The 24,399-nt window shown below is 37.3% G+C and overlaps 1 protein-coding gene across 1 annotated transcript; it reads right to left on the bottom strand.

The window, feature by feature from the left end:
* Positions 1 to 694: 694 nt before the first annotated feature.
* HMGCS1 (3-hydroxy-3-methylglutaryl-CoA synthase 1) lies at positions 695 to 17,934 on the bottom strand. Its single transcript, XM_037799168.1, is given in 14 exon segments — positions 695 to 2,474; positions 3,402 to 3,565; positions 3,790 to 3,915; positions 4,562 to 4,668; positions 5,128 to 5,298; positions 6,055 to 6,220; positions 7,336 to 7,399; positions 7,401 to 7,501; positions 8,040 to 8,165; positions 8,498 to 8,633; positions 8,635 to 8,835; positions 8,837 to 8,957; positions 14,950 to 15,008; positions 16,543 to 17,934. Coding segments are annotated over 12 exon segments (1,563 nt in total). The 5' UTR covers positions 8,948 to 8,957; positions 14,950 to 15,008; positions 16,543 to 17,934; the 3' UTR covers positions 695 to 2,384.
* Positions 17,935 to 24,399: the final 6,465 nt, after the last annotated feature.

The following is a 24,399-nucleotide window of genomic DNA, read 5'->3' on the forward strand; positions in this document are numbered from 1 at the left end:
GAAGTGCTTCAATTAAGAGAAGATCAAAAGCAGTTGTTTGCATTTGTTTGCATTTTGTCTAGTATTAATCTCAAGCTTATCATTTGAGCACACAAAACTAAACCAACCAAAATCCAGAAGGAAAAAAAGTTGAGTGCATAAATTGAGAATGAAAAGATTCCGTGAAGGAGAAGGAGAGGGAACTCAGAATTTGCAGTAGAAATGACCTTAGAGAATATTGCCCTCATATTTCAAATGGCTCAGAGGGCCAAAGGGACTAAGTCAGAAAAGAACTGCAATTATTACAAGTAGTGAATCTAGATATAACATGATGATAAAATATGAAGCTGATCAGTTAATTAGAAAATAAAAAAAAGGGGAAGTCAATAGGAGCTGTTAATCTGGCTTAATTCCTCCATCATCTTTATGGATTAAAAAAGTATATACACATTTACCACCCACTTTAGGAATAATTTGTTTGAAGTGTAAGAAAAAGAAATTACCAGCATAAATTCCTCCACACTAGACTAATAGCTCCTTGAAGACCAGACCTTGTATCATGCATATCTTTTTATTTCTGGCTTAAGTAGAAGCCTCTTTTATATCAGGTTCTCAAATGTTCATTGGATGATGAATGAAATAAATGAATACACCATATTAGCTCATTTCTCACTTAAATTGTTAATTTAGGGAAGGTAAAAGACTACTCAAATACTTGAAGTATTTCTCTAAAACTTTATTTCAAGGTTATTCACCTCACTGGTAGTAAAGTGTACAGTTAAAATTCTCTGTGCCAGTATCACTAGGCCTGCCCACTGCTGGCAAAGGACTTTGAGAAAATCCATTTCCTGGCACCCAAAAGTTAAGTTACTCCTTCAAAACATTCCAAACTCCCAATATTTGCAAAAGTATTACATGCACCATTTTCCCATCTTTAAATCTGAACTTACATTATTAATCAGTGTATGTTAAAATGAAGTCATTTTAACAAATTATGACTATACAAATCAAAATACTACTAGTTAATATTAGACAAGAGTATTTTAAAACACTACTTTACATATTACCTTGCAATCTGAAACATTACATTTCATATTTGTGTAAGTATATTTTAGATAACTGAAACTTCACAGAATTTAACAGCAAATAAAATTTAAAAATTTAGTTCTGTACATTAGTTCCAACTACCTTTATTTTACAATCTATAAGGCTCATGTCATAGTTCAGCACCAAAAAAGATCTACAACCCTGTCTAACTAGTCTTATTCATCCCATGTGAGAGTTTTTGTTGTTGTTTTAAGGTGAAAGTCTGAGAGAATGCTTTATAAATCCTACTCCCAGACCCTGAAATGGAATATTCTTTTTGGCTAGGCAGACTATGTAAAAACCTAGGTTGGATCTTCTTATTTTCATTGAACAGATACCACAAAAAAAGAAAGAACATGTACACCATGAATTTAGGTTGTCAGTCTTTAAGTTGAATTTATAACACTGAAGCATCAAAAGTAACTGAAAAATAAGCGATCTTTTCGCTTTAAATAAAAAAGGGCAGCCAGAAAAAAGGTTTCATTTATCCTTCCAGATAAGGTGCTAAGGATTACAACAACAAACTTCCTCATATAGAGCCCCAGTAACATCTGTTGTTCAGCAAAGTCCGCCTAGAACTGATTCAGGAGCAGACCTAGAGCTATGCCCACAGCTCCCAAATGTACTGTGTTTTCTATACCAGAAGACTGTTCAATGCTACCATCTATCTGTTCACAGAGTTCATTACAATTAACTTCCAGTCACTGCTGGACTGGATTTAAATCAGCACTCAATTTCTAGAACCAGTGTTACTGTCCTCTTTTCTCCTTCTTCAACATTTATAAATTTTAGAAAAAAGAACATGTCTGGTCTTGCCATTTTCAAACAGGGTTTGTACATATCACATTTTAACATCACATTCCCCAAACCAGGAACTTTTTTTTCAAAAACCACAGGAACTTTCAGTAATTGTTTGTTCAAAGCACTACAAAATTTTTATGTATTTTAAAAAAATTAAAATTGGAGACTAGTACTTCTGTTTTCTTCTGCCAGAAGCACATGATTCATTAAACCACATTTAAAAAACTAAACTTCATGCATACAAACAGCCAGAAAGGTATAAAGTTTTACAGAGCCCTTAACATTATTCAAGTACATTTGGCATTGGCTAAACCACAATAGGAAGCAAGTTAGCAAATTGAGCAAAAAGACTTTCCAAAGAACACGATAAGTTTTCCAGGCTCCATGTCAGTCACATAAAAATTTAGGCAACATGTAATCCTTCGAAATTGTCCCAAGACAGCCCATTTCCCCCAACCTTATTCATATCGCCACCCACCCCAACCTACACTGAAGTCTTTACAACTCAAAGAAGTATCTTAATGCTCCCCATTACTAATGACAGCTGCTTCCGGTTCTGCTGCTGTTGCAGGGAGTCTTGGCACTTTCTTAGCAGGACTTGGAATATGCTAAAATGAAAGAAAAAAAGTTGTTGGCTTTTTTTGAGTCATTGTACTATTTAAAGTTCCTATGGAAAAAAAGATAAAGGACAACTGTGGAGAGGTTTATATTAAGTATATAGAATAATTTTCCATGGAGGGCTGAGTCCATCCTTTGTCTTAAAGTGAATTTATTCCACAATCATCCATATGGCAAGAGAAAGGCCACACAGATCCACCATACATGGTATTTTACCTGTTACATCTTGCTTTGCTGCTCAAACACTGGTGGCTTGACTTGCTACCTAATTTGTATAGTAGCAAGAAGCAAGACTATGCATTGACCAAAACCGTGGTAAGCAGATGAAAAAAATAACCTCAAGGTTATAAAGCCTTTAGTTTGAAGCCGAGCCTCACCATTTATTTGTTATGATTTTGGGCAAGTCACTTAATTTCCTAGAACCTCTTCTCTAAAATGGAGATAGTATTATTTGCTTCAAGGAGGATGTTGCAAGGATTCAATAAGAAAATATAAATAAAATGCCTAGCATATAATGACAATTCAAACCATAGCTATTATTATTACTTCTTGACAATTTAGAGACAGATTTGATAATGGTCTGAGAGAAGAGATATGAGGAGCAACATCCTGGACCTGCTCCATCTCTCACCAACACATATACCACACGCAAGTTTTCTCTCTAGACCAGTCCTCCTTTAAATTCTGGTATTAATAATAAAACCAAGCATTTACTGTGAACTTTTTAAGTGCTAATAATTTAAGTCCAAAGCACCTTATACAATTGGAAAGCCAGCAGAGCTGATATCGAATCCCAGAGCCCTTGTTGTGAATTTGCTCTGCTTTATTGACATTTAAATTGCTAAATCTCAAGTTTCCTAAGCCTTGATGTGTGGAAATGCAAAAGCACAAAACCACACACAAAGAGCTTTATTTACCTCAGTTGCTGTGTTTGAATGTACAAGTCCTACTCCTTCATCCAAAGAGTCATCATTTGGAGAGGGACGCCGAGCATAAGTTCTTCTGTGCTTTTCATCCACTCTAACCAGGTACCATGTTCCTTCAAAGAGTGAATCTATGGAACTTTGGGGAATATAGTTCACTAAAGGATAGGCAGAGAATATAAAAAATTGGTTATGATAAATATACAACTCATTTGGTAACAAAAGAACCTGCAATTTCCCTAAATTTTCACCAATACCAGATAAATACTGAATAAAGCATAGATATCTCTATCTTGTTTATAGCATGTTTAATGTTATTATAGCCTTCCAATAGGCTTTTGGGTGTACATTTATAAACTTAAACACAATTTAGTATTTTTACCCAAGTGATGAGTGTCCTCTCTGAGCTTCATATTTTCAGCAAAGACATCTGGTGCCACACAAGTTCTTGAGTCAAGTCTTGATTTAAGATCACACAAACTTGCTGTTATTTTATCAAGAGCAGATCCTAAAACAATAAATAATTCCAACATTAAAAGACTAAAATTAGGCATGACCAAATGAAGCCTGAATAAAATGCTGACAAATGGAAAAAAAAGACTTTTCATTTCTTTCAAAACTACTAGCTATTGTTTATTTAGCAGTTAAGATAGAATCTATCTGACAGTTTCCTAAGAGCTCAGATTATACATTTGTTCCTGTATCACCAGTAAACAAGTTAGGAAGTAGGTAGTATGTGAAGCTACAAATAACTTCTCTGTGGTCAATGCATGATCATGATATTGTTTTAATTAACCAGTATATCTCCATGTTCTTGTTCTTCCCTGCTCAGGACGGCACAAAAGTTTCCTTACAAAATAAAGTTGTTTGCCAAAGAAAGAAAACTCTACCCGCTATTTCATTAAAAAAAAATTTTTTTGAAAAGCTCATTTTTTTTTTTCTTAGAAGGAAGAAAAGAAGATGTCCTGATTCAGACACAGTCCTGCAGGTTTTTAGGGTAGAGAGTAAAAATGCGGCTATGTTTAAAGAAGTAATAAAAATTAAAATGTAATGATCTATGGAACAGAGTCAAGTGTTCTCTTGAGAAGCCTGCTGAACAAACCTTACCACAGTAGGCTTTCATATATATTGTTAATGAAAAACTTGGCACTCACCTGGTGTAGCATCTTGTGTAACTTTAAGGGAGTACAGGGTGGCTGCCAAACCAGAACCATAAGAGAACATTCCAATCTTCTTCCCTGCCAACTGCTGAGGTGAGTACCTAGGCAGCAAGGGGAAAAGCTATTATTAAGAAGTGCAGCTGACTCAAAAACAAAGTGTGTGAGAAGCCATATAGGTAGGCATCAAATTTCATGCCATAGCCTCAGGGATCCAATTTAAAGTTTTAACATAACAGTAATCAGACTGAAAATAAGTTTCATCTCTTTGGAATGATGGGGTTTATGAAAAAGATATTAAACCGTAAAATAAGTTACTTTGTCAACTGTAGGTCAAAAATAATGAAACCATGAAAAGAGAAGCTAGGAAAGCCAATATGAAATTATAAAGAATTCTGGAAGAACCTTGGTTATATCTCCTTCAAGTCTTTGGAAAATAACAAACTAGAGAGCCTAAAAATAAAATATCTTCCTGTTACCTACCAACATGCCTGACATCCCAGATTTGGTCTCAGAAATCTAATACCAGTGAGGGAAGTTAAATAGATGAAATTTATACTTACTGTGCTAGAATAGAAGCAAGGCAACCATATACTGAAGGTGAATACATATTTCCATTTTGATTTGATACAAGCAAAGATGCCTTTGTTTTCTGATTAAAGAGGTCAGAACTAGCCTTCAAAAATGCCTTTTCCACATCTCTATCAAAGTAGGTATCTTCTAATTTAACATCTCTGAAAAATTTATAAAAGACAATTTCACAACGTTCAAAGACTACATTTCATTATATTAGACAATGTGTCTAATTAATATTCAAATCTGTAAGTGTACATGATTCTATTTTCCCATTCGTTAAAATCCAATTATCAGCATGTTAATTGGGATGGAAGACATAACAGTTGTATACATATGTTCCCTTCTCAAAATTTTTTATTATCAGGTTAAGACACCTTAATTCTACTGGTTAAGTAAACCCATTAAAGCAAATAGAATACTATTTCAAATCCATAATAATATCTATTTAATTAGAAAAGACATGATGTACAGGAGCAAAGTTGGGTAGAATTTTATCAGATTGAGGAAAAAGGGACACAGAGACAGACAGAAAGGATTTTAAAAGCATAGTATGCTAGGGAGCCTTACAAGTGAGAAAAATTTCAATACGGTATGAACACAGCCTTCAACAATGGCAGTGTGCAGGATGGATATTGGGTAGAGAGGCAAGGAGAAGAGTTAAGAGGCACTTGTAGAGGTATATGATCATGGGGACAATGAGAATGGAGCTAAAAGAAGTAAATCAGAAAATCTGAGTAGAAATGACTAAAGAATTAGTGCACGTAAACCACTACCTCCCTGGGACCATTTCTTCACTGATAAGATAAATAGGTTAGACTAGACGACTTCTAAGATCCTTTTGACTTCAACTTATTTTTTAACAAATATAAATGCTCTAATATACAAGGGAAAAAAATCATAATAGCTCCTCTTACCCAAAAGCTTCCAGGCCACTATAGATACTATTTTTATCTCTGTTCTGGTCATTAAGGAAATCATTCAGCAACATCCGAGCCAGAGATTTCTGAACCAGTTTACAATATGGTGAGTGAAAGATCATGAAGCCAAAATCATTCAAGGTAAAATCTTTATCAATTCCCTCTGAAAGAAAAATCAAGGAAAATTATGAAATTCATATAAGCCACTAACTTTTGCAAAGTCTGACTTTAGAAGAGTTAGGACATTTTATATACCTTTAAACAGTACATAAGAATAAGGAAGCAACCCAAAATACTCTATTTAATGAAATCTCTCTGTGGTTCAAAATGCATAGCAAAAAAGACATGCTGAGATGGAACAACATACATCAGTATTCTTCAAACTTAAGATTCATAAACCTATTAGTGGGATGTATAACCAATTTAGAAGTGTCAGGACCAGATTTTTTTTTTTTTTACAAAATATAAGGGAGTATTTCTTAGAATGAAATTAGATACAGTAGAAAATATCAAATTGCATAACTCAGAGCATGGGTAAGTAATTTTTTGCTCCTTTTGTTTCAGTTTAGCACACACATGCAATGTAAAGTGTACTTCTTACTACTAAATACATACTGCTTAACAGTGGTACATTTTACATACAACAAGAATGCCTCTGACCCAGAGCCACTACACTTCTTAGTATATCTGTTACTGGAAATTATTTTTAACCCTCTCATAACCTCTAAAGCAAATTTGGGCTACAGAAAGAACATATTTTACTTAATACTGTGTTATAACAGGATTCATTCAAATGCTGTCCTTTGCAGAACTTCAAGAACTTTTTCTGAGTTAAAGATTGAGATTAATGGAGACGCTAAAAAAAGCAAATACAAATTCATAGCTCAAGGGCAAACAAACTACGATGGGGAGGGAGATCAGTTTGTAATTTATTTTCATTACAGTTTTCTCTGGATCACCGTTGCAAACTAAAACCATACCAAAATATCTCCCTCAAAAGAGAAACAAAATTCAAGTCACTTTCTTCTCCCCTATTCTGATTTCCTTACTAGAGGTAAATCAAACTAAATATTTTTTCAGAGATACACCTAGTTTCCAAAGCTTAGCTCTTGACTTGTATTATGCATTCCCAGAAACTATGGGAAAATGCCGTTTGGTCGGTGAGGAAGCAATGCTTAAAGAACACTAATGAAGGATGCCCTCAAAGTCGTTTCTCACTACTAACACATTACACCACCCTCAACAAACACCGAAACCAAGGAAAATTGATAAACTTACCCTTCTGCCACTGGGCACAGATCTTTTTGCGGTAGACAGAATAGCAGCGGTCTAATGCACTGAGGGTAACACTGTATGGAGAGTTTTCCATCTACTATAGGATACTCGGAGAGCATATCAGGCTTGTAAAAGTCATAGACATGCTGCATGTGTGTCCCACGAAGCCCTGTTAGAACCAAAAAGGAAGATGTCTACATATGTTTGCTTCTTGATTTTTGTATGTTAGTAAGTATATTGCATTATATGGGAATCTTCTTTTACTGTCTAGTAAACTCTCACCACTAACAGTATAGAAGTCACAAGGTGGAGCCAATATGCAATCGAAATGAAACATAACAGTATCTACCATGACAGGTCTAAGATTCCTTTTGTATTCAACAATTTTTGTGCAAGTTCATTAATCTAACCGGGAGATCACAATTGTTCTACTGAACTGAAAACCACTCAACCTTGCTATTTCCTATGTAACCATGGGCAAGTTATTAAAAACTCATTTTATATCTCTGTAAAATGGAGATGACATCACCTACTTCCATACAATTGCTACCAAAGAGTAAGATAATACAGATAAAGCACTTAGGAGGTGGTACCTACAATTATAGAACACTAAGTACTAGTTTTTATTTATGTGTTCAAGTTTCTCAGCCTATTGTGCTAAAAAAAAAAAAAAAAAAAAAAAAAAAAATGCTTTCCCAAACACTTACCTCGGTCAAAAATTAAAGGAGCATTTGGCCCAATTAGCAGAGCAATGGCTCCAGCTCCACCTGTTGGTCTGGCATTTCCTGTGGCATATACAGCAATATCTCCTGCAACTACCAGGGCATATCGTCCTGCAAAATATTTTTTTGTTAGCTCACAAAAAGATGATCAAAGTTTTTAAAATCAAACATGTAATGAAACTCTTCATTTCTATGTAAGATGCTTTCCCATTTTTGGTAAAGAAAGACAATGTTCTGATTAAATCTGGAATTGATCAATTTTTCGTATAGAATAACTAAGTCATAATTCACATAAGTTAAAAGCCATAGTTTTCTTTCTGAATATATTGAAACAACCATAATAATCATATGAAATATGCATATGGAATTAAGTAAAAGGTAATTTGGGCCTATTTATTATAAGGAGAGTTTTTTTTTTTTTGGAATAGAGGCATGCAACGTACCATCCCAAGAGCTGGACTCAATCCAGTTAACAGCATTGAAGACAGCAGCTGTGCCTCCATAGCATGCATTAGTCGTATCTAATCCTTCTATATCTGTATTTCCAGACTCCTCAAATAGCTGCATCAAATTAGTTTTTCACTGACTTTGATTTGTCGATGATTGTCTCTGTTCCAACTTCTAGCCGCCCAATGCAATCATAGGAAAGACTATTTCTCTCCATAAGATTTTGAACCACAGTCAGGCAAAGAGAGTTGATATCTTCTCTATCTGTACAGAAGCCCATCTTGGCCTGGCCCAAGCCAATGGTATATTTTCCAGCATCTACACCATCATATTTTTTCCAACTCTGCTTGATCAACATATTGAGAAGGAAAATAGATCTCAAGGGCAACAATTCCCACATCTTTTGGCCAGCAGGCTTCTGCATTCAAAGGAAGTGACCCAGGCATGGTGAAAGAGCTGTAGAAAGAAAAACAGAAAAAAAAAAGTTGTTTTAGGTTTTAAGTTGCTGATTTTCAAGTTACATTGAGAAATGAAGATTTAGAGTCTAGCTGTCACCTGAAATATCAGTTTAACTTCTAAGTTTAGCGCATTTTATTTTGAATAGTCAATTTTAAATAAATGGAAGTAGCAATTGTAATATGAAAGAAATACTACCATTTTAAATTGTATTAGGTATATAGTATTAGCATAATAAAATTATAGACAATTGTCATAGTAAATTATTATCAAAATCTTGAAAGAATATGCAAGGTGGAAAATCTGTCCTTAAACCATGAAATTTACCCTTAGTCTACAAGTTGAGTTATGATTGTATTAAAACCTAAAAAAAATAAGCACCTAGAAATATAATCATAAAAATCTGAGTTTAAAATGTTTCATGAATTGTAACAAAGGTACCACACTAATGCAAAATGTTAGTACTAGGGTAAAACTGTGTGTGTGAGAGAGTGGGTATATGGGTACTCTGTACTTTCTGCATGTTTCTGTGAACCTACAACTGCTCTAATAAAAAAATAATGCATTAAAGGTCACAAGGGATACCAGTTCAATCTTCCTTCCAAATATAAGAATCCTATTCATATTTTTTTCATTCATCCAAACAATGACAGCATGCTACATGCCAAACATTTAGGATATGTTTAATGGGAAATAATCCTTGCCTTCTCAAATATTCACTGTCTGGTGGGAGAATAAGATACAAATAAATAATAATGAACAGGTGAAACAATAGAGACAGTCATATTATATTACAGAGAATCACCTGACCAGCCTGGCTGCAGGGGTAAGTGTAAAGAAAGGCTTCCTGGTTACTGGTGCCTCAGTTGAGTCCTAAGAATGAATAAGAGTTAATTGGTAAAGTGCTGCAGAAGCAGATGGTAGTGGAAAAGGATGTAACAGAGTGGACAGCATAAAGCCACAGTACAAGGAACTTTTATAAAACATTCTAATTTATTAGAGTGAATTATGAGAGCCAGTGAGTAGACCAGGTAAGTAATCGGTCAGGAAAATTAGATATGGGTCAGGTCATGAATGTTCTGGTATACTGATATTGGGGAGCTTCAACCTTATCACGAGACAATAAGAAGCCATCAAAGATCTTTAAACAGGAATAACATGGTCATATTAGAGTTCAGGTCAGTGTTTTTCCAACTCTAGAATCAACTTAGTGGATGGTGGACAACATTTTTAAAAAATGAAATAAAATAAATAAAATATCAAATTGCATGGGACACAGTAAAGGTAAGATTTCTTTGTGAAACTTTTGCTTTCGTTATTCACACATATACTGGATTGGTATATAAAGTGTATTTCTTACTGTGGGTCAGTCAAAAAAGTTTGAAAGCCGCTGTTATAGTCAGTGTTCATGGTGCTGTATAGAGAAAGGATTTGAGAGAAAACGGTCCGGAGGCAGGGATACCAGTTAGAAATTGATACAGCAATCCAGATAATGAACTAGAAGAGCATGAAACTAAAGCAATTACTACATGAGGGTTGAAGAAGAAATAGCATCAAAAAATAAGAAGCAAAAAATTGGTAGAAATTGTGACTAACTGGACACTAAGAAAAGAAGTGTTTAGGATAACTCCAAGATTTCTAGCAACTATCTCATGACTTGACAGGCTCACTATTACATACGCTAAGTAAACAGAGAAGTGCCTCTCCACTTTGTTCTACCCCTCATCTGTTCTAGGCAAATACTCTTGTTTCCTTCTGTTCCTTTCCCTGGGAAATGGAGTTCAACCAAAGCACTGAGAACCACCCCTGAGGAGGTGAAGAGGAGAATGTGCTCAGACAAGGAGCCTTTGTTGCTGTCATTTCACCCAATACCTAAATACATTTTCCCAGTTAGGTTTTTCATCAATTTCATCCTATAGAGGATTTTATACAAGATTGCAACCAACACTAGAAAACTCACATAGAATTACACTAAAGTCAATAATGAAGGATAAATGCCAAATATTACCCTCTCTCTCCTCATCCTACAGCTACTTATTTATATAATCCTGCCTCTACTTGCTCTTCTCATCAAACTATTCTCTTCACTGCCCCAAAACACGTTTAGTGTTTTCTTCAACAAGATACCTCTTTCTTCCGCCTGTTCAAATCCTTTACAGGCCCAGAAATACAAATCACATCTTGCACATGAAATCTTTCCAAACCAATCAATCAAAGAGCATTCTTACCTTCTTCCAGACTGTTTAACACCACTCTTGGATAATCATTTTTGTAATTACCTTGCCTGTCCTATCCTTTATACTATAATATATCATCGATTAAGTCACATTTTTTTTTAATTAACATTGCTGAAATCAGGATTCCTACTACAATTGCTACCAGCAGTTATGATGACATTGTCATTGCTTGAGCAAGCACAAACATCAGAATTGCTAGTATTAACACTATTTCTAGGAGAGGGTTAGCATCTTTAAAGAAATTCTCAGGACAATATTGGAGAGCACCAGAGCCTTTTCATTCCTTTATGGACTCTAAAGGAATGCTATGTCACCAGTACTCTTGGTGGCCCAGAGGACTGTATATGGAAAATTACAGATAAAACTCAGAGTCAAAAAATAAGAAGAAGATTCAGATTCTAAATATGAAAAAGTTTAGCAATCTTTAATGAATGTGTTTCACTTATATTTTCCTCTTTAATGACATTACAAAAATCTATGTCTACCTCTAAAAGAACTTTTTCACTAAGTATAAATAAAAATTCTAAGTAATAAAAAAGCATTAAATCTTAGTTTAATTGGCAATGTTTATCTTTCTTAATGAAACATGAAGCGTCTTAAAGTTTATGCCATTTTAGAGTCTTTAGAGAGTGAATTACAGTATTCAAATGTTTCCACTGTTTCCCTTTCTAAACATGTTCGGTCAACTCAATTAAGTCAAGTTCCTTACGATCAGCTCTTATGTCCTTTATATGCCCCTTTTCACCAAGCACAGAATATACATTGCTACTATGCAATTCCACAATGAAAAAAAAAAAAAAAAAAATCCTAAACACAACATAATCTATTTGCCAATTATATCCTCCTAACCCTTAGTCCTTACTTACTAACCTTAGTCCAATACCCAATACAGGATAACCAACGTCATCACCAACATCCAGGGATAGGGGCATAAGGAAGGTCTACAGAATACTCATTCCAGCAAAAGCCCTCAAGCTAAGGAGGGTAGAGTTAAGGCTTTTACATCCCTGCTTCCCTCATCTACAACTCCCTTTCTATGCCTCAAATGAACTGAAAGGGATGACTACTGGCTTCCTGGATCTGAGACATTAGGAAAATTCACCATCTACCCTCACAAGAGGTGAGGTTAATTTTATGACAATTTATATTTGGTGCCCAATTTGCCACAAAGAGGTAGAAACTAAGACATATGGGGGCTAATATGTCACTAGGCCCAGATTCTAAGTCTATAGTGAAATATTGAAGTCTTCTACATAGTTTACAGAAAAGAGCTCTACAACGTGTTAAAAAATAAATAAAAAGGAAAAGAACAAGACCAGTCAATCTACTTACAAGTAGTAACCCCTGCTATATACGACCCCCTAAGTCACAAAGCAGAGGCAGTAGGATCAACCACCTTCCTAACCTTTCCCACAAAGAAAGAGCATATATAATCTTTCTGAAGGCATATATACCACTTTGTAATACAGTTCCTCACTAAAAAATTCGGTGAAGATTTTTAAGAATATCAAGTAGCAACAGTGGTTAAACATTAAATCATCCTTATAATGCTTGTATAATGCTCTATAAAAAGCTATAATGTAAGGCATCAATTCCAGAATTAATCCATATTTACCATAGTCTATCTCTGATCAGTTCTTTGTATTTATGGTACTTATGAAATAAAGTATAACTCAATTATTCTTAAACCTCCTAAAGGTTAAATAAGTGACTTTTTTCATTTGGGAAAAACAAAACTTATATTAACTAAAATAAACCAAACATATCAAATTGAAAGTAAATCACTGTGACTTGAATCCTGATTGTCTCCCATTAACACTTTGATACATCTTGGTGTGGAAAAAAGTTACATGACCTATTCAGTCAGTATTACTCATTCTCTAAGGGGTTTTATGATAGTCAAGGTTCTTACATTAGGATATTGGGGGGAAAGTCATTTAATTTGAAATATTTAGCACTTCATTGAAACTGAAGGGTGGGGAGGGTTAAGTGGAGAATAGGGAAATTAATACAGGGAAGTAATTGCTTGTATAGTATTTCAAAAAAAACAGAAAATGTCATACAGTTTCTGGTCTGTAATCTTTACTTTTAGCTTTCTTATTAAGTTTGTGTTTTTAAACTGTCCTCTTAAATAGTCTCTGCAATAGGCCAGACATAAAGAGTAGCTAAAGTTCTGAGCTGTTCACATTATGGTGTTAACTCTATCTGGTCAAGGAATGGGGTATTTTGGTTAATTCACTATTCTAAATAGCAAAAGAAAAAATTTCTAAATAGAAAACAGTTTTTAAAAAATCTGACAGTTAAAAAAATTGCTCATATATATTTTTAATCTTTAGTGATGAGTAAGAAAGTATTGCATTATTTTTTTAGCATATTGCATTTGCAATAAAACAGTTGAAGCAGGATAATGGATATTCCATATTTATAATATTAAAATTTTCTTTTTAAATTCCATTTTTTAAAAGCAGAAGGTATACTTTTACAACAAAACTCTATAAACCTTCCACAGTTACCATCCAACAGACTAAAGAACAGACTAAAGAAAATACCAATAGACTAAAGTCTTCTCCCCCTAAAGGGATGGTTCTCTCCTATAGTGGACAAACGGAGCTTCATGTACTATTTCCAGAGTCAGCAGAGCAGACTGCTAGTAGCCTTGTTAATGTTTTCTGAGTGTGTCCTGCCTGGAGGACACAAAAGGGACCTATATAATCCCCTAAGAATCTTTAAAAAATCTGTGAATGTTAAAGGGAACTTGAAATACAAAAGGAAAAAAAGGGGGGAGGTGGGGGAGTGGGGAGGGGGATCTGGGAAATCAGTTGGGGAGTTGGCAGGGGAGCAACCCTGACCTATCTCCTCAATGACTGCATAAACGAGGAATTTCAAGACGAGTCTCCAGACTATTATGTTAGCCTCCTAGTTGGGCTCTCTGCCTCTATTCTCTCCCAAATGTTTTCTTCAATGTGTTTAGGGTTAGCCTCTTTGCACACACAAGGAGCTTCTGAAACAGGAATTGTGCCTTGTTCATCTTTGTGTCCGTTACCCAGCCCATGCTTGGCACGTGCTGAAGTTTCAATAAATGAAATCTTACTAGTCTTCTATCTAGTATCAGTAACAACCATGGGAAATTGTAATACTGAAGCACAAAAAAGGCATCAGAAGAGATGCACTCCATGGCAATATAAGAAAACAATGGCTACAAATAATTATTAGTTCAAACACACTTGCAATTACTGTCCAATCTCATAAAATTTTAAATATTCATCTATAGCCCAGCTATGAATCTTCTAAGGCTGTAATTTTAAAGGAGTATTGGCACATATGATTTAAACCTAAAAAATAAAACAAATTTTTGCCCCTCCTCCCATCTCCATAAATTGGGAACCTAGCAAGATCCACATAGGTAGGCTGGGCTTTTCAGAAGTCTACTCAGAAACAAAAATGCTTACTTATGAATGTTTCTAATTAAGCAGTTTATGTGATCACATTTTATTATCTATATTTTTTCCTTCATGAGTCAACACTAAATTTTTCTATTAGTTTCTAGAATTTAAAGGGTAGTTAAAAGTTGCAAAATTAGACAGTCTCCTGAAGCATTATGGCATCAGCTAATTTTTAAAGATAAGGCATAACCCTAAAAAGGTTTTAAGAGTGTAAAGTGCATCCAAATGGTTATTTGCTCTAGGATAAAAATTAAATTTCCCCCTTCCATTAGAGAGGAACACTTCCTTTAGCAGCACGACAGGATGCCATACCTGTGTGAGGGATAAAGAGCTGCAGTCTCCAGGTCCGTCACTGTTTCCTCCTTCAGGCACTAGGAATTTCAAATAAGAACTTCTTTTAAAGTCATAGATCATCACACAAATTCAAATCATATGACTCCAATTCAAAGTAAATTAAAACTAAACATTGCCTTGTCCAATTACATTATATAGAATAAAATTCGACTTTTTCCTAGGGAAAAGAAATCCTATATAAAGCTGGCAAAACTCTTTTTTCTTATTTTTATTGGCTCTTATAACAAGTGGTAGGTTCAGTCCTGGTACTCAACTGCAATAAGAAGTTTATATCCTTGATTCAGGCTTTAAACCAAGCAAGATGCTAGGAAATTTGCAGTCTTCTTTACTAATTCTCAATTTTCAAGAATTGTGAAAAGAAATAGAAATAAGTTGTACTGGCAAAGCTGGCAAATTTCTGGAGTAAAAAGACCTACATTCAAGAGCCCATTCTGCACTTACGAGTTTATAAGTCAAGTTTTACGAGTTTACAAGTCAAGGCATCTCTTTGAGCATGGATTTCCTCAACTGTAAAATGGAGCAAATACCTCCCCTACCTGGCTCATTGTTAAGATAAAATGGTATATGCGAATATGCTTTGGAATAACGTAAAGTACCAACACAATGACTGTTATTATCCTAGTTCTTATTGGTATATTTCAAACAAAAGATGTTACCTTTTTAACAATCATTTTCATTTATTTATTCTATGTGCATGTTTTTCAACACTGCCACCTTTTTGAAAGTGATTCCCCCCCCCCACTATGTCAAAAAGATAAACATTTGTCATATGAAGACAAGGGGGCATTAAGCTTTATCACCATTTAAATAAAGGGAAATAAAATGGTAAGGTGACTTTGGAGCATTTTCTTCAATACATCTGTTTTGAAGAGCTGTTTCTTGACACAACAGCTCCTACGTTTAACACATATACAATTGCCTTTGCTTACTAATCATTGGCAAATTTAGCATCTGTCCTTGCCTTATTAACTAGAGACTACAATCACATACTATTTATTTAGTAAGGCTATACTTCTTTTCCGTGACTAGATCATTTCAGAGCTCTTTACAGCCTTAGTTCCTTTGTACTTCATCAACTAAGTTTACCTTCTCTCCTCAAAAACCACTAATTTAAAAAAGTTATTTAAAAAGCCTCAAAAGAATGAAAAGAGAATCTTGTTTTTTGTCCACCAGTGAGAATAGTCTCTCTCCATATTGAGACTATCTAATATTAATATTTCTTACCGAAGCCACGTATGTAAATGTATTTGACATTATTTGTGTTAAAGAAATTCCCCCAAACTGAATTTCCCCCTGCTAATACTCCCCCTTTTGGTTTTGAATTATTAAATTGGGGAGGGAAGTTTGGGAGAGAGAGGGAAGGGAGGGGGGAGAGAAAGAGAGAGGAGAGAGAGAAAGAGAATGTGCTGTGCTACTTAAGGATGACATGATCAGAGTCAACATGATCACTTGTGAAAGAAGCTCAGGAGACAGGTCTGGACCTAGGAAAGGAAATGGAAGCAATGAATGCTGTTTCAGGAAGAATGAATTAGATCAGGATCTGTGACTGACCTTTTCTCATTTTCTCCTGTAATTGCTGGGAGGGTTCTCCATTCTCACCAAACCTGTACTGCCAAAGCCTCAAGATCATCAGCTTCTTTCTAACATAAGGTCTTTTCAGAGCAAATGATAGTGGGAAGCAAATAGGTCAGGAAGCACCTAAAGAATCCCAAGCTCCAGGCAGGCTACCAGAAACATGTTTGGAGACTGCAAATCAATAAAGGCGTTCCAGCTTGGCAAAGATTACAACTGAAGAATGATGAGATTGCCTAGGGGGCCACCAGGTTCAGGCAGTGATGAGATTTTCAAAGCTCCCTCCCTGACTGGTATATTTGGGCTCTTCTGGGGTTTATTCAGTCTTCTGAATTCTTCCTTCTCTTGATTCAAACAAGTGGTCAGAGAAGTTCATCCAGTACACATCTGGTATATGAGAAATGATAAGAAGTTACCTGATGATTTTTTTCATTGTTACAGGAAAGAAATCAAGGAAATTGAGAATGAGCTGGCAACCAATCCTCCCTAGAACCAAGCAAGTAAAAACTGCTATTCAGAAGGCCCTTGCTATGCCTGTACACTCTAGTCTACTTCTCCACATAAAAAATGTGGAGGTCACTGCTTGCTCCATCAAAGTACCTGGTTTCCCTATCAGAGATTCTACTAATACTTCAAGGCCCTGCTGTAAGTCACCTCTTCCCAGGAAGGTTTCCTAAAGCAACCACACAAAGGCCCTGTACTCCTATAGGGGGTATGTCATTCACACTGAAGTCTTCATATCCTAGTAGCTGGGAAACAAGTAATGGGTGGGCATTCCTATCTATATCTATACTAGATTCCTAGACTCTTGCTGCGAAAGGGGCTGTAATTTGATTCTTTTGAAATTCCTTCAGGACCTTGCTAGTAAAGGGTACTCAATTGCCATTTTTTGAGGGGCTGATTTTGGAGTCTTAACAACTAGAGAACAAATCTGTTAAAATACATGTAGCAGCTCTCAACAGTAAATAGTTCTTTTTGATATCACTTTTGAAATGAGCTGCAGAGCTGTACCACCAAATAATGTCCAGGAATTTAAGGAAATTGGCTCTATACTGCTGCTGTTCAAGGCAAATGGTCGATTTCAACTGTTCCCAGATCCTAAACCAAAACATTTAGGGTGACCAAATGGAATCAGAAGAGAATATTGTTGATTTTACAATCATTCTTATGTGCACACAACACTCACAACCATAAACCCTACAAAGATGAAGCCTGTGAACTTTGAAAGCAGATTAGCTTCTTTACTATTCTAACTACACTCACTTAGCAGACATCAAATGAACATCAACCACATGCCAGGCACTAGGATGAATAGATTAAGAATCTAGTCCCAACTGTGTCCCATCAGATTAGGTAGTATGTTTCTCAGCCTTTTAAATCCATACTACCTTCTTTAGAAACAAAAAAAAAAATCACACCCTCTATGACATTTGGTATTTCAGTAACCCAATATAAAATTATAAGGCTGTATATTCCTTTTCAACTGAAACGGAATAATTATAGAGATTCAGCCCATCCAAGCTCCTACATTCACAACCCAAACTGCATCCCTCCACATCCAGGTTCCACATCCTCTGCATTATGGATGATTCGACATGATTTTAAACAATTTTAGAAGACCCAGGAAACCTAAGTTGCATCAGTGTCTGGGGCTGCATTTGAGAAAAGGTATATATAAAGATCTAAGCCAAAATCTCAAAATCAGTCCCACAGCTAAAAGGAACAAGATGTAAAAGCACTCTGGAGGATTATTTCAGACAACGACAAACAAAATCAAAAGCAAGGCCCACAATTAGTCTAACAAATGATGTGGCCTACTATGGCCCAAAACATAATATCCTTTCACCTGGAGTTACTGACTAAACTAGAACTGAACTAGGGGAATAAAGGGCACACATACATAGGAGAGATCTACAAAGGTTAAACAAAGAAAATAAAGTGTTTGCCTCTCCTATATGGTGTGGTTTCCTGGTCCTTTCTTCTCCACACAAAACTATCTGAAATTTAAAAAAAAATAATTACTTCAGTCAAAGAAAGAACAATCTGCTTAGGTATTTCAAGCTACCAAGAACCATATGACAGATACAAGTTAAGGACTTTCAGTCTGCCTTCCTTCTAATAGAATTTGTGCAATAAAAGTCCAAAACCCATCTCAGATGGAAAAATACAATTAACTATAGGAGCGCTTCCCTTCATCTTAATTTTGTCATTTATCTTGACATTGTTTTTCATGGTTCATTCCTGAAATAGAACAAATATAAGTTCTTCAAAGCAGCAACTAGAACACAGCAACCTATTGCAGCAGGTTGGCAAGAGCATCAGAAGGGAGGAGCTGTAGCAGTGAGCAGTGAAAGAAGCCAGTGATGCCAAAGCCAAGGCTACAGGGCAAGCACGACAAGCAGGGCCAATCTCACCTTACCTATTCCTAAAATCCTTCCTCTAGGACAGATCTGAACAAACCTTTCTCTACCACTGGTCAAGGAAGGTCACACATTTTCAAAAATCCTCCATATATTTGGCCTTGAAATGGCCTTGGCTTAACTCAAAACCTACTGTGTGCTTGAGGGCCCTATGGGTGCCTGTTCATTACATCATTATATCTCGCGTCAGGCTGGTCCCGAAGCTATTCGCGGGAGGCAGATGCGGGAACACCAGGGAAACCTATATACTTAAAAGAAAAAGGTGGGGTATAAAAAATATGGAGGCGTGCAGGTGGGAGGGACGAATCTGTGAGATCTGAGGCAAGAACAGAGCGAAGCTGTCAAGAGCCCCAGTACTTAGCCAGGTCTAAATCACAGTTGTGATGCTTTCTTGTACCTGAGCCTAAGGAAGAAAAATGATACTGCCCACTTTCCTTCCTTCCATCAACCCTACATGTGGTGGCGCGAGGACACACCCCCTGCCAACCTCTACACGCCTCAGTCTAATAAAAGCCTCATCTTCCCTAACCTTAGGCTTCCATCCCTAAAGCAGGACTTCAAGAACGCCCCCGCAGCCCAGTTCCTTTCTCTTCCCTTCCGGATGTCCCCCCAATTCCCTTCCGGCTGTCACAGCCACCTCCTTGGCACCTCCAACCCCTGACTGACCATGTCCCTTGAACACATGGAACTCAACGCCCTTTCGCCTTCTCCCCTAGGACGCTCGCCTGCCCACACCAGTGTCCTCGACCCTTCCTCACACCCGCCACCGCGGCCCTAAGGCCCTGGCAGAGGAGACCCCGCACAGCACCAGGCCGGTGCCGACTCGTCCCTGGGCAGGTCTACACCTCCGCCCTGACCTGAGCCCGAACTCGCCCGGGCCTAGTCAAGGATAACGCCTCCGCCCGGCCCTCACGCAGCTCGCGGCGCTTCAGCACTAAGTTCCCTTCCCCGGAGCGAGACACTCACCCAAACGTGACCGGGCGGTGGGCGAAAAGACGCAGCGTGCCGCGAAAAAATGGTACGCGGCGCCTCCTCTCAGCCACCAGCTTTATAGCCTCAGACTGACTGGACTCCCGCATCGCCTGGAGTCCGTAGGAGGCGGAACAGTGGCTCCAGGAACCAATCAAGGCCGGCAGAGTGGCCCGGCAGTGCCCGCCTCCCAGTCTGGCTTCTCCCAATCGGAAGGAAACTTGAAGCGGATTTTCCCTCGTGGCTGGAAGGGCGGGGGAGGAGGCGGGGACAAAACCAGAGGGCCGAGGAAGTGGGGTGAGAGAGTGACGAGGGGTGGCCCGAGAGCCCGCCTGCCAATGACCGAGCGGCGAGACACAGCGATAGCCAACCGGAACGGAGCGAGAGGTTCTCCGACCAATTGGGGCTCAGGGAGAGGAGATAGGACCAATGGGGCCTTCGCGTCCCACCGCTGGGGAGAGATGGTCAAGTATGGGAGGCGTGTTGGTCCCCGCGTAAGAGTCTGTCAGGTTGCGTAGCAACAGGCGATAGGCTTCACCTGTAAGATTTCTGAATCCCTTGATCAGAAATCAATCTTAACGTTTTCTAGTTTTTAGAGCAGCCCAGTACGCCTGTATTACGAGTTGGAACAGAATACTTCCCCCAGGATTTGTAAATTTGTAAATATTGTAAACACCCAACTTTTAAGTACCAAATTTGTGAATACACAATTTTGTCACCTCTATTCAAAACTGTCTTGACTTTTTAAGAGTCTGCTATTGGGACAATTCTTCCTAACAAACCTAAAGCAAGATAGGCAGAGAGTCCTGAAGATGATCATCTTGTACAACCAGAACCTGCCTTTTTTTTTTTTAATCAAATTCATCCTCAGTTAAGCAAAGTGAGCATGGTTATTGATTATGGAGAAGTCAAGCAGTGGACAGCAAAATGGGTTCGTAATCAGATGTAGAACATCTCAATTGAATTTAAAAAACAAGCCTCTGGGATTTTAAGAAATACAATAGTAGATTATATCGGTCTGCACAAATATCCATGGAATGTGAAATTAAGGGCAAAGTATAAATATATTTATTATGGAAGGAACTGCAAGTTTTTTGAGCCATGATTTGATATGAGCACAGTGAAGCCAATACTTGAATGCACGTTTAAGAAACGTTAAGATATATATTTTATTATGTTGTTTCTAAATTTAATGCCAAGCATTATTATCCAAGCACTGTAGATGCATTCATCCAACTCGGTAAAACAATTTGTTGTATTGCCCTACTTTGAAAGGAGCAAAACTTCTTAAGAGGCAGGAAGATATGATAATAACTTTTTTGTGTTATTCAATCTTTCATTGAATAAGCATTTACTTTTTTCCTCCTATGTGGCAGATGTTGTGCTAGACTTATGCTGTCCTGTAAGAAAAGCACTAGCTGCATATGGCTATCGAGCAATTAAAAGGTGTCTAGTCCAAATTGAGATGTGTTGTAAGTGTAAAATACACATCAGATGTTGAAGACTTACCACAAAAGAAAAATGCAATATATTTCATTAATAATTTTCTATTGATTACATGTTGTAATGATAATATTTTATTATAGTGGATTAAATAAAACATTATTAAAATTAATTTAGGCTTTTTCTTTTTACTTTTTTAATGTGGCTACAAGAAAATTTAAAATTACGTATGCAAACTCCCATTTGTGGTTCCCATTGGTGCTAGACGATAAAAATACATAATACAAAGACTTGGACTCTGTCCTCAGACAGCTTATAGTCAAAGGAGTAAAGAAGAGGGAAAGAGAAAGATAAATATAGCCAGGGGCTGGGTTTCACAGTACAATTCAAATGCAAAAAGAAAAAGTTTCCATTCTTTATTTCTTTATAAGGAATCTAGGCTTCCCAGCAGCCTCTGTGTCACTACATAATGGGTAAGAGGGGATGGGGTGGAAGAAACCTCTTCAATTTGCCAATTAGACATATCTTCATCTCTTTTGGTTTAAACAGCTTTGTTTTGCCTGAATATTCAGTCAACTCAAAGTTTTAATTCCCAGCCAGGGCTGTTTCTCCCCAAGCCCTTCTACTTGGCAAGAGAGCATACCAGTTCTATAGGGAGCTTACTGGGTTATCGTTGCATCAAAGGTGAAAGCTCAGTTCCATGTGTGGGTTCTTGTACTTGCATCCCTTTGCTGACCAAGACCCCATATTACTCTGTCTGATGCTGCAGAATCCTAAGTATAGTATAATGAAAAACTTGCCTGGCCTTTGTCCCCAGTTCCTGGGATTTAAGCTCTAAATCTTTAGAATTTCCTGTGATAGGAGTGTCTTTGGTTATTCATGGTGGGTCCTCCAGACCATTCCCTGATAGTTCATACCTAAACAGGCTGACAGGGTGGGGCCAGCCATACCAGTAGTTTTAGGGTATGGGGCTGGCCACGACAGAAGGACCATCCGTGTAATTAGAGGGTTGGAGCTTTGAACCACATCATGTCAGCCCAATCTCTGGGAGAGGAGTTAAAGATTGAGTTCAAACATATGGGCATTGAATCCATCAGTCATGCCATGTAATGAAACCCCATATAAACTTGAGATACTTCAAGCTCAGAGGAGCATCCATGATTGCTAATATCCATCAGTGTTCCAGGAGGGTGATGTGTTCTAACTCCACATGAAAAGGACATAGAAGCTTGTGTTTGTGACCCTCCCAGACCTGCCCATTTGTGTTTCCTCTTTTGGCTTCTTATTTGTATCTTTATTTGTATCCTTTTACTATAATAAAACTATGAGCACAATTATAGCTTTTTCAGTGAGTTATGAGTCCTTCCAGTGAATTATTGAATCCGTAGGGGTAGTGATTGGAATTTGTAGCCAGATGATCAGAGGTGTGGGTGGCCCTGAGGGCTCCTGAACTTGCACCTGGTGTCTCAGCGAGGACAGTCCTGCGGATTGCCCTTAACGTGTGGAGTCCGGCCTAACTTTGGGTTGTTAGGATTGGAACTGAATTGAATTACTGCAGTAATTTGCAGTTGGTGTCAGAAGCTGTTGGAGGTTGCAGAAGTTTTTGTAACTTTTATACTAAGGCTCACCACAGCTTTCATTTGTACCCTTCCAGGTAGTCTGCCCTCAGCAGCGCTATAGCATCCCTCAGCTACAGGTTCACTGAGCCCTTTTGCATCAAAGCTCCTCAATGCTACCAACTAGAATTTCAGCTCTCTCTCCTCTATATGACATGCAGAATTTCCATAATCCTTCCACACCATTTGGGAGCTGAGGGAGGGTCCTTTCCCCACCTGACTGAACAATGACACTAGTTCTACTCTAGTGCTACAATCCATATAGGCTCAGGGCTTCCAGAGAGATGTTCTCTCTCCAGATCCACCCAAGAGTTACTAAAGGGAAGTGGCTTAAAAACCCTAATCGTTTAGCACTCCCTTCCCCAACAAACCTGTATTGTTTTCAACACTGCTGTTAAGAATTTCAACTCTTGCACTCTTTTTTTTTTAAATTAAATTCAGTTTTATTGAAATATATTCACATATCATACAATCATCCATGGTGTACAATCAACTGTTCACAGTACCATCATAACCATCATATAGTTATGCATTCATCACCCCAGTCTACTTTTTTTTTAAATAAATTCAAAGTTATAGGAACAGTTGCAAAAACAATACTAACCCCATACACAGAACTCCATCATACCCTGACCCCCCTCCCCCGATAGCCCAATGCACCAACTTTAACATGCTGTCACATCGCTATTCCTTTCCCTCTCTCTCTCCCTCCCTCCCTCCCTATCATCCGTCATCTATTGCTCTGTCTTCTGAACATATGAGAGCTAACTGCACACATTCTTGAACAAACACTATAATTCACATATACACTTCCCATGAACAAGAACATTCTTTTATGCAATCCCATTAAGCGCAACTAAGAAGTACAAGAGATTCAACAATGATACAAAGCTTACATTCTATATTTCCTTTTCCTGTCTCAACTGTGTCCCTTTGAGCCTCCTGTCCTCCATTCTCCAATCCCATCCAGGTTCATCCTTGGCATTCAATTGTCATCTATTTAGACGGTCTTTTTTTTTTTTTTTCAGTTGTGGAAACATATATACAGCCTAAATCTTCCCATTCCACCCCCTCCCTGGCATTCCATTAGTGGGATTAATCACTTTTAGAATGTTATAATGCTCTTTCCCACCAGCCATTACTAGAACTTTCCCTTCACCTCAAACAGCAGCCCTACACTCATTTCTTAACTCCCCATTGCCCCTTCCCCCATTTCTCTTAACCCATACTCTACTTTTCATCTCTATGGTCATATTCTCTGATAATTTCTTTGTGTTTACTGTGGGGCTTAAAATTAACCTCTTAAATCCATAACAATCTTGTTTTCCTTGATACCACCTTCACTTCAATAGGACACATAAACTATGTTCCTATACTCCTCCACTCCC

Source organism: Choloepus didactylus, chromosome 11 (assembly GCF_015220235.1).
Source record: "Choloepus didactylus isolate mChoDid1 chromosome 11, mChoDid1.pri, whole genome shotgun sequence".
Lineage (NCBI taxonomy): Eukaryota > Metazoa > Chordata > Mammalia > Pilosa > Megalonychidae > Choloepus > Choloepus didactylus.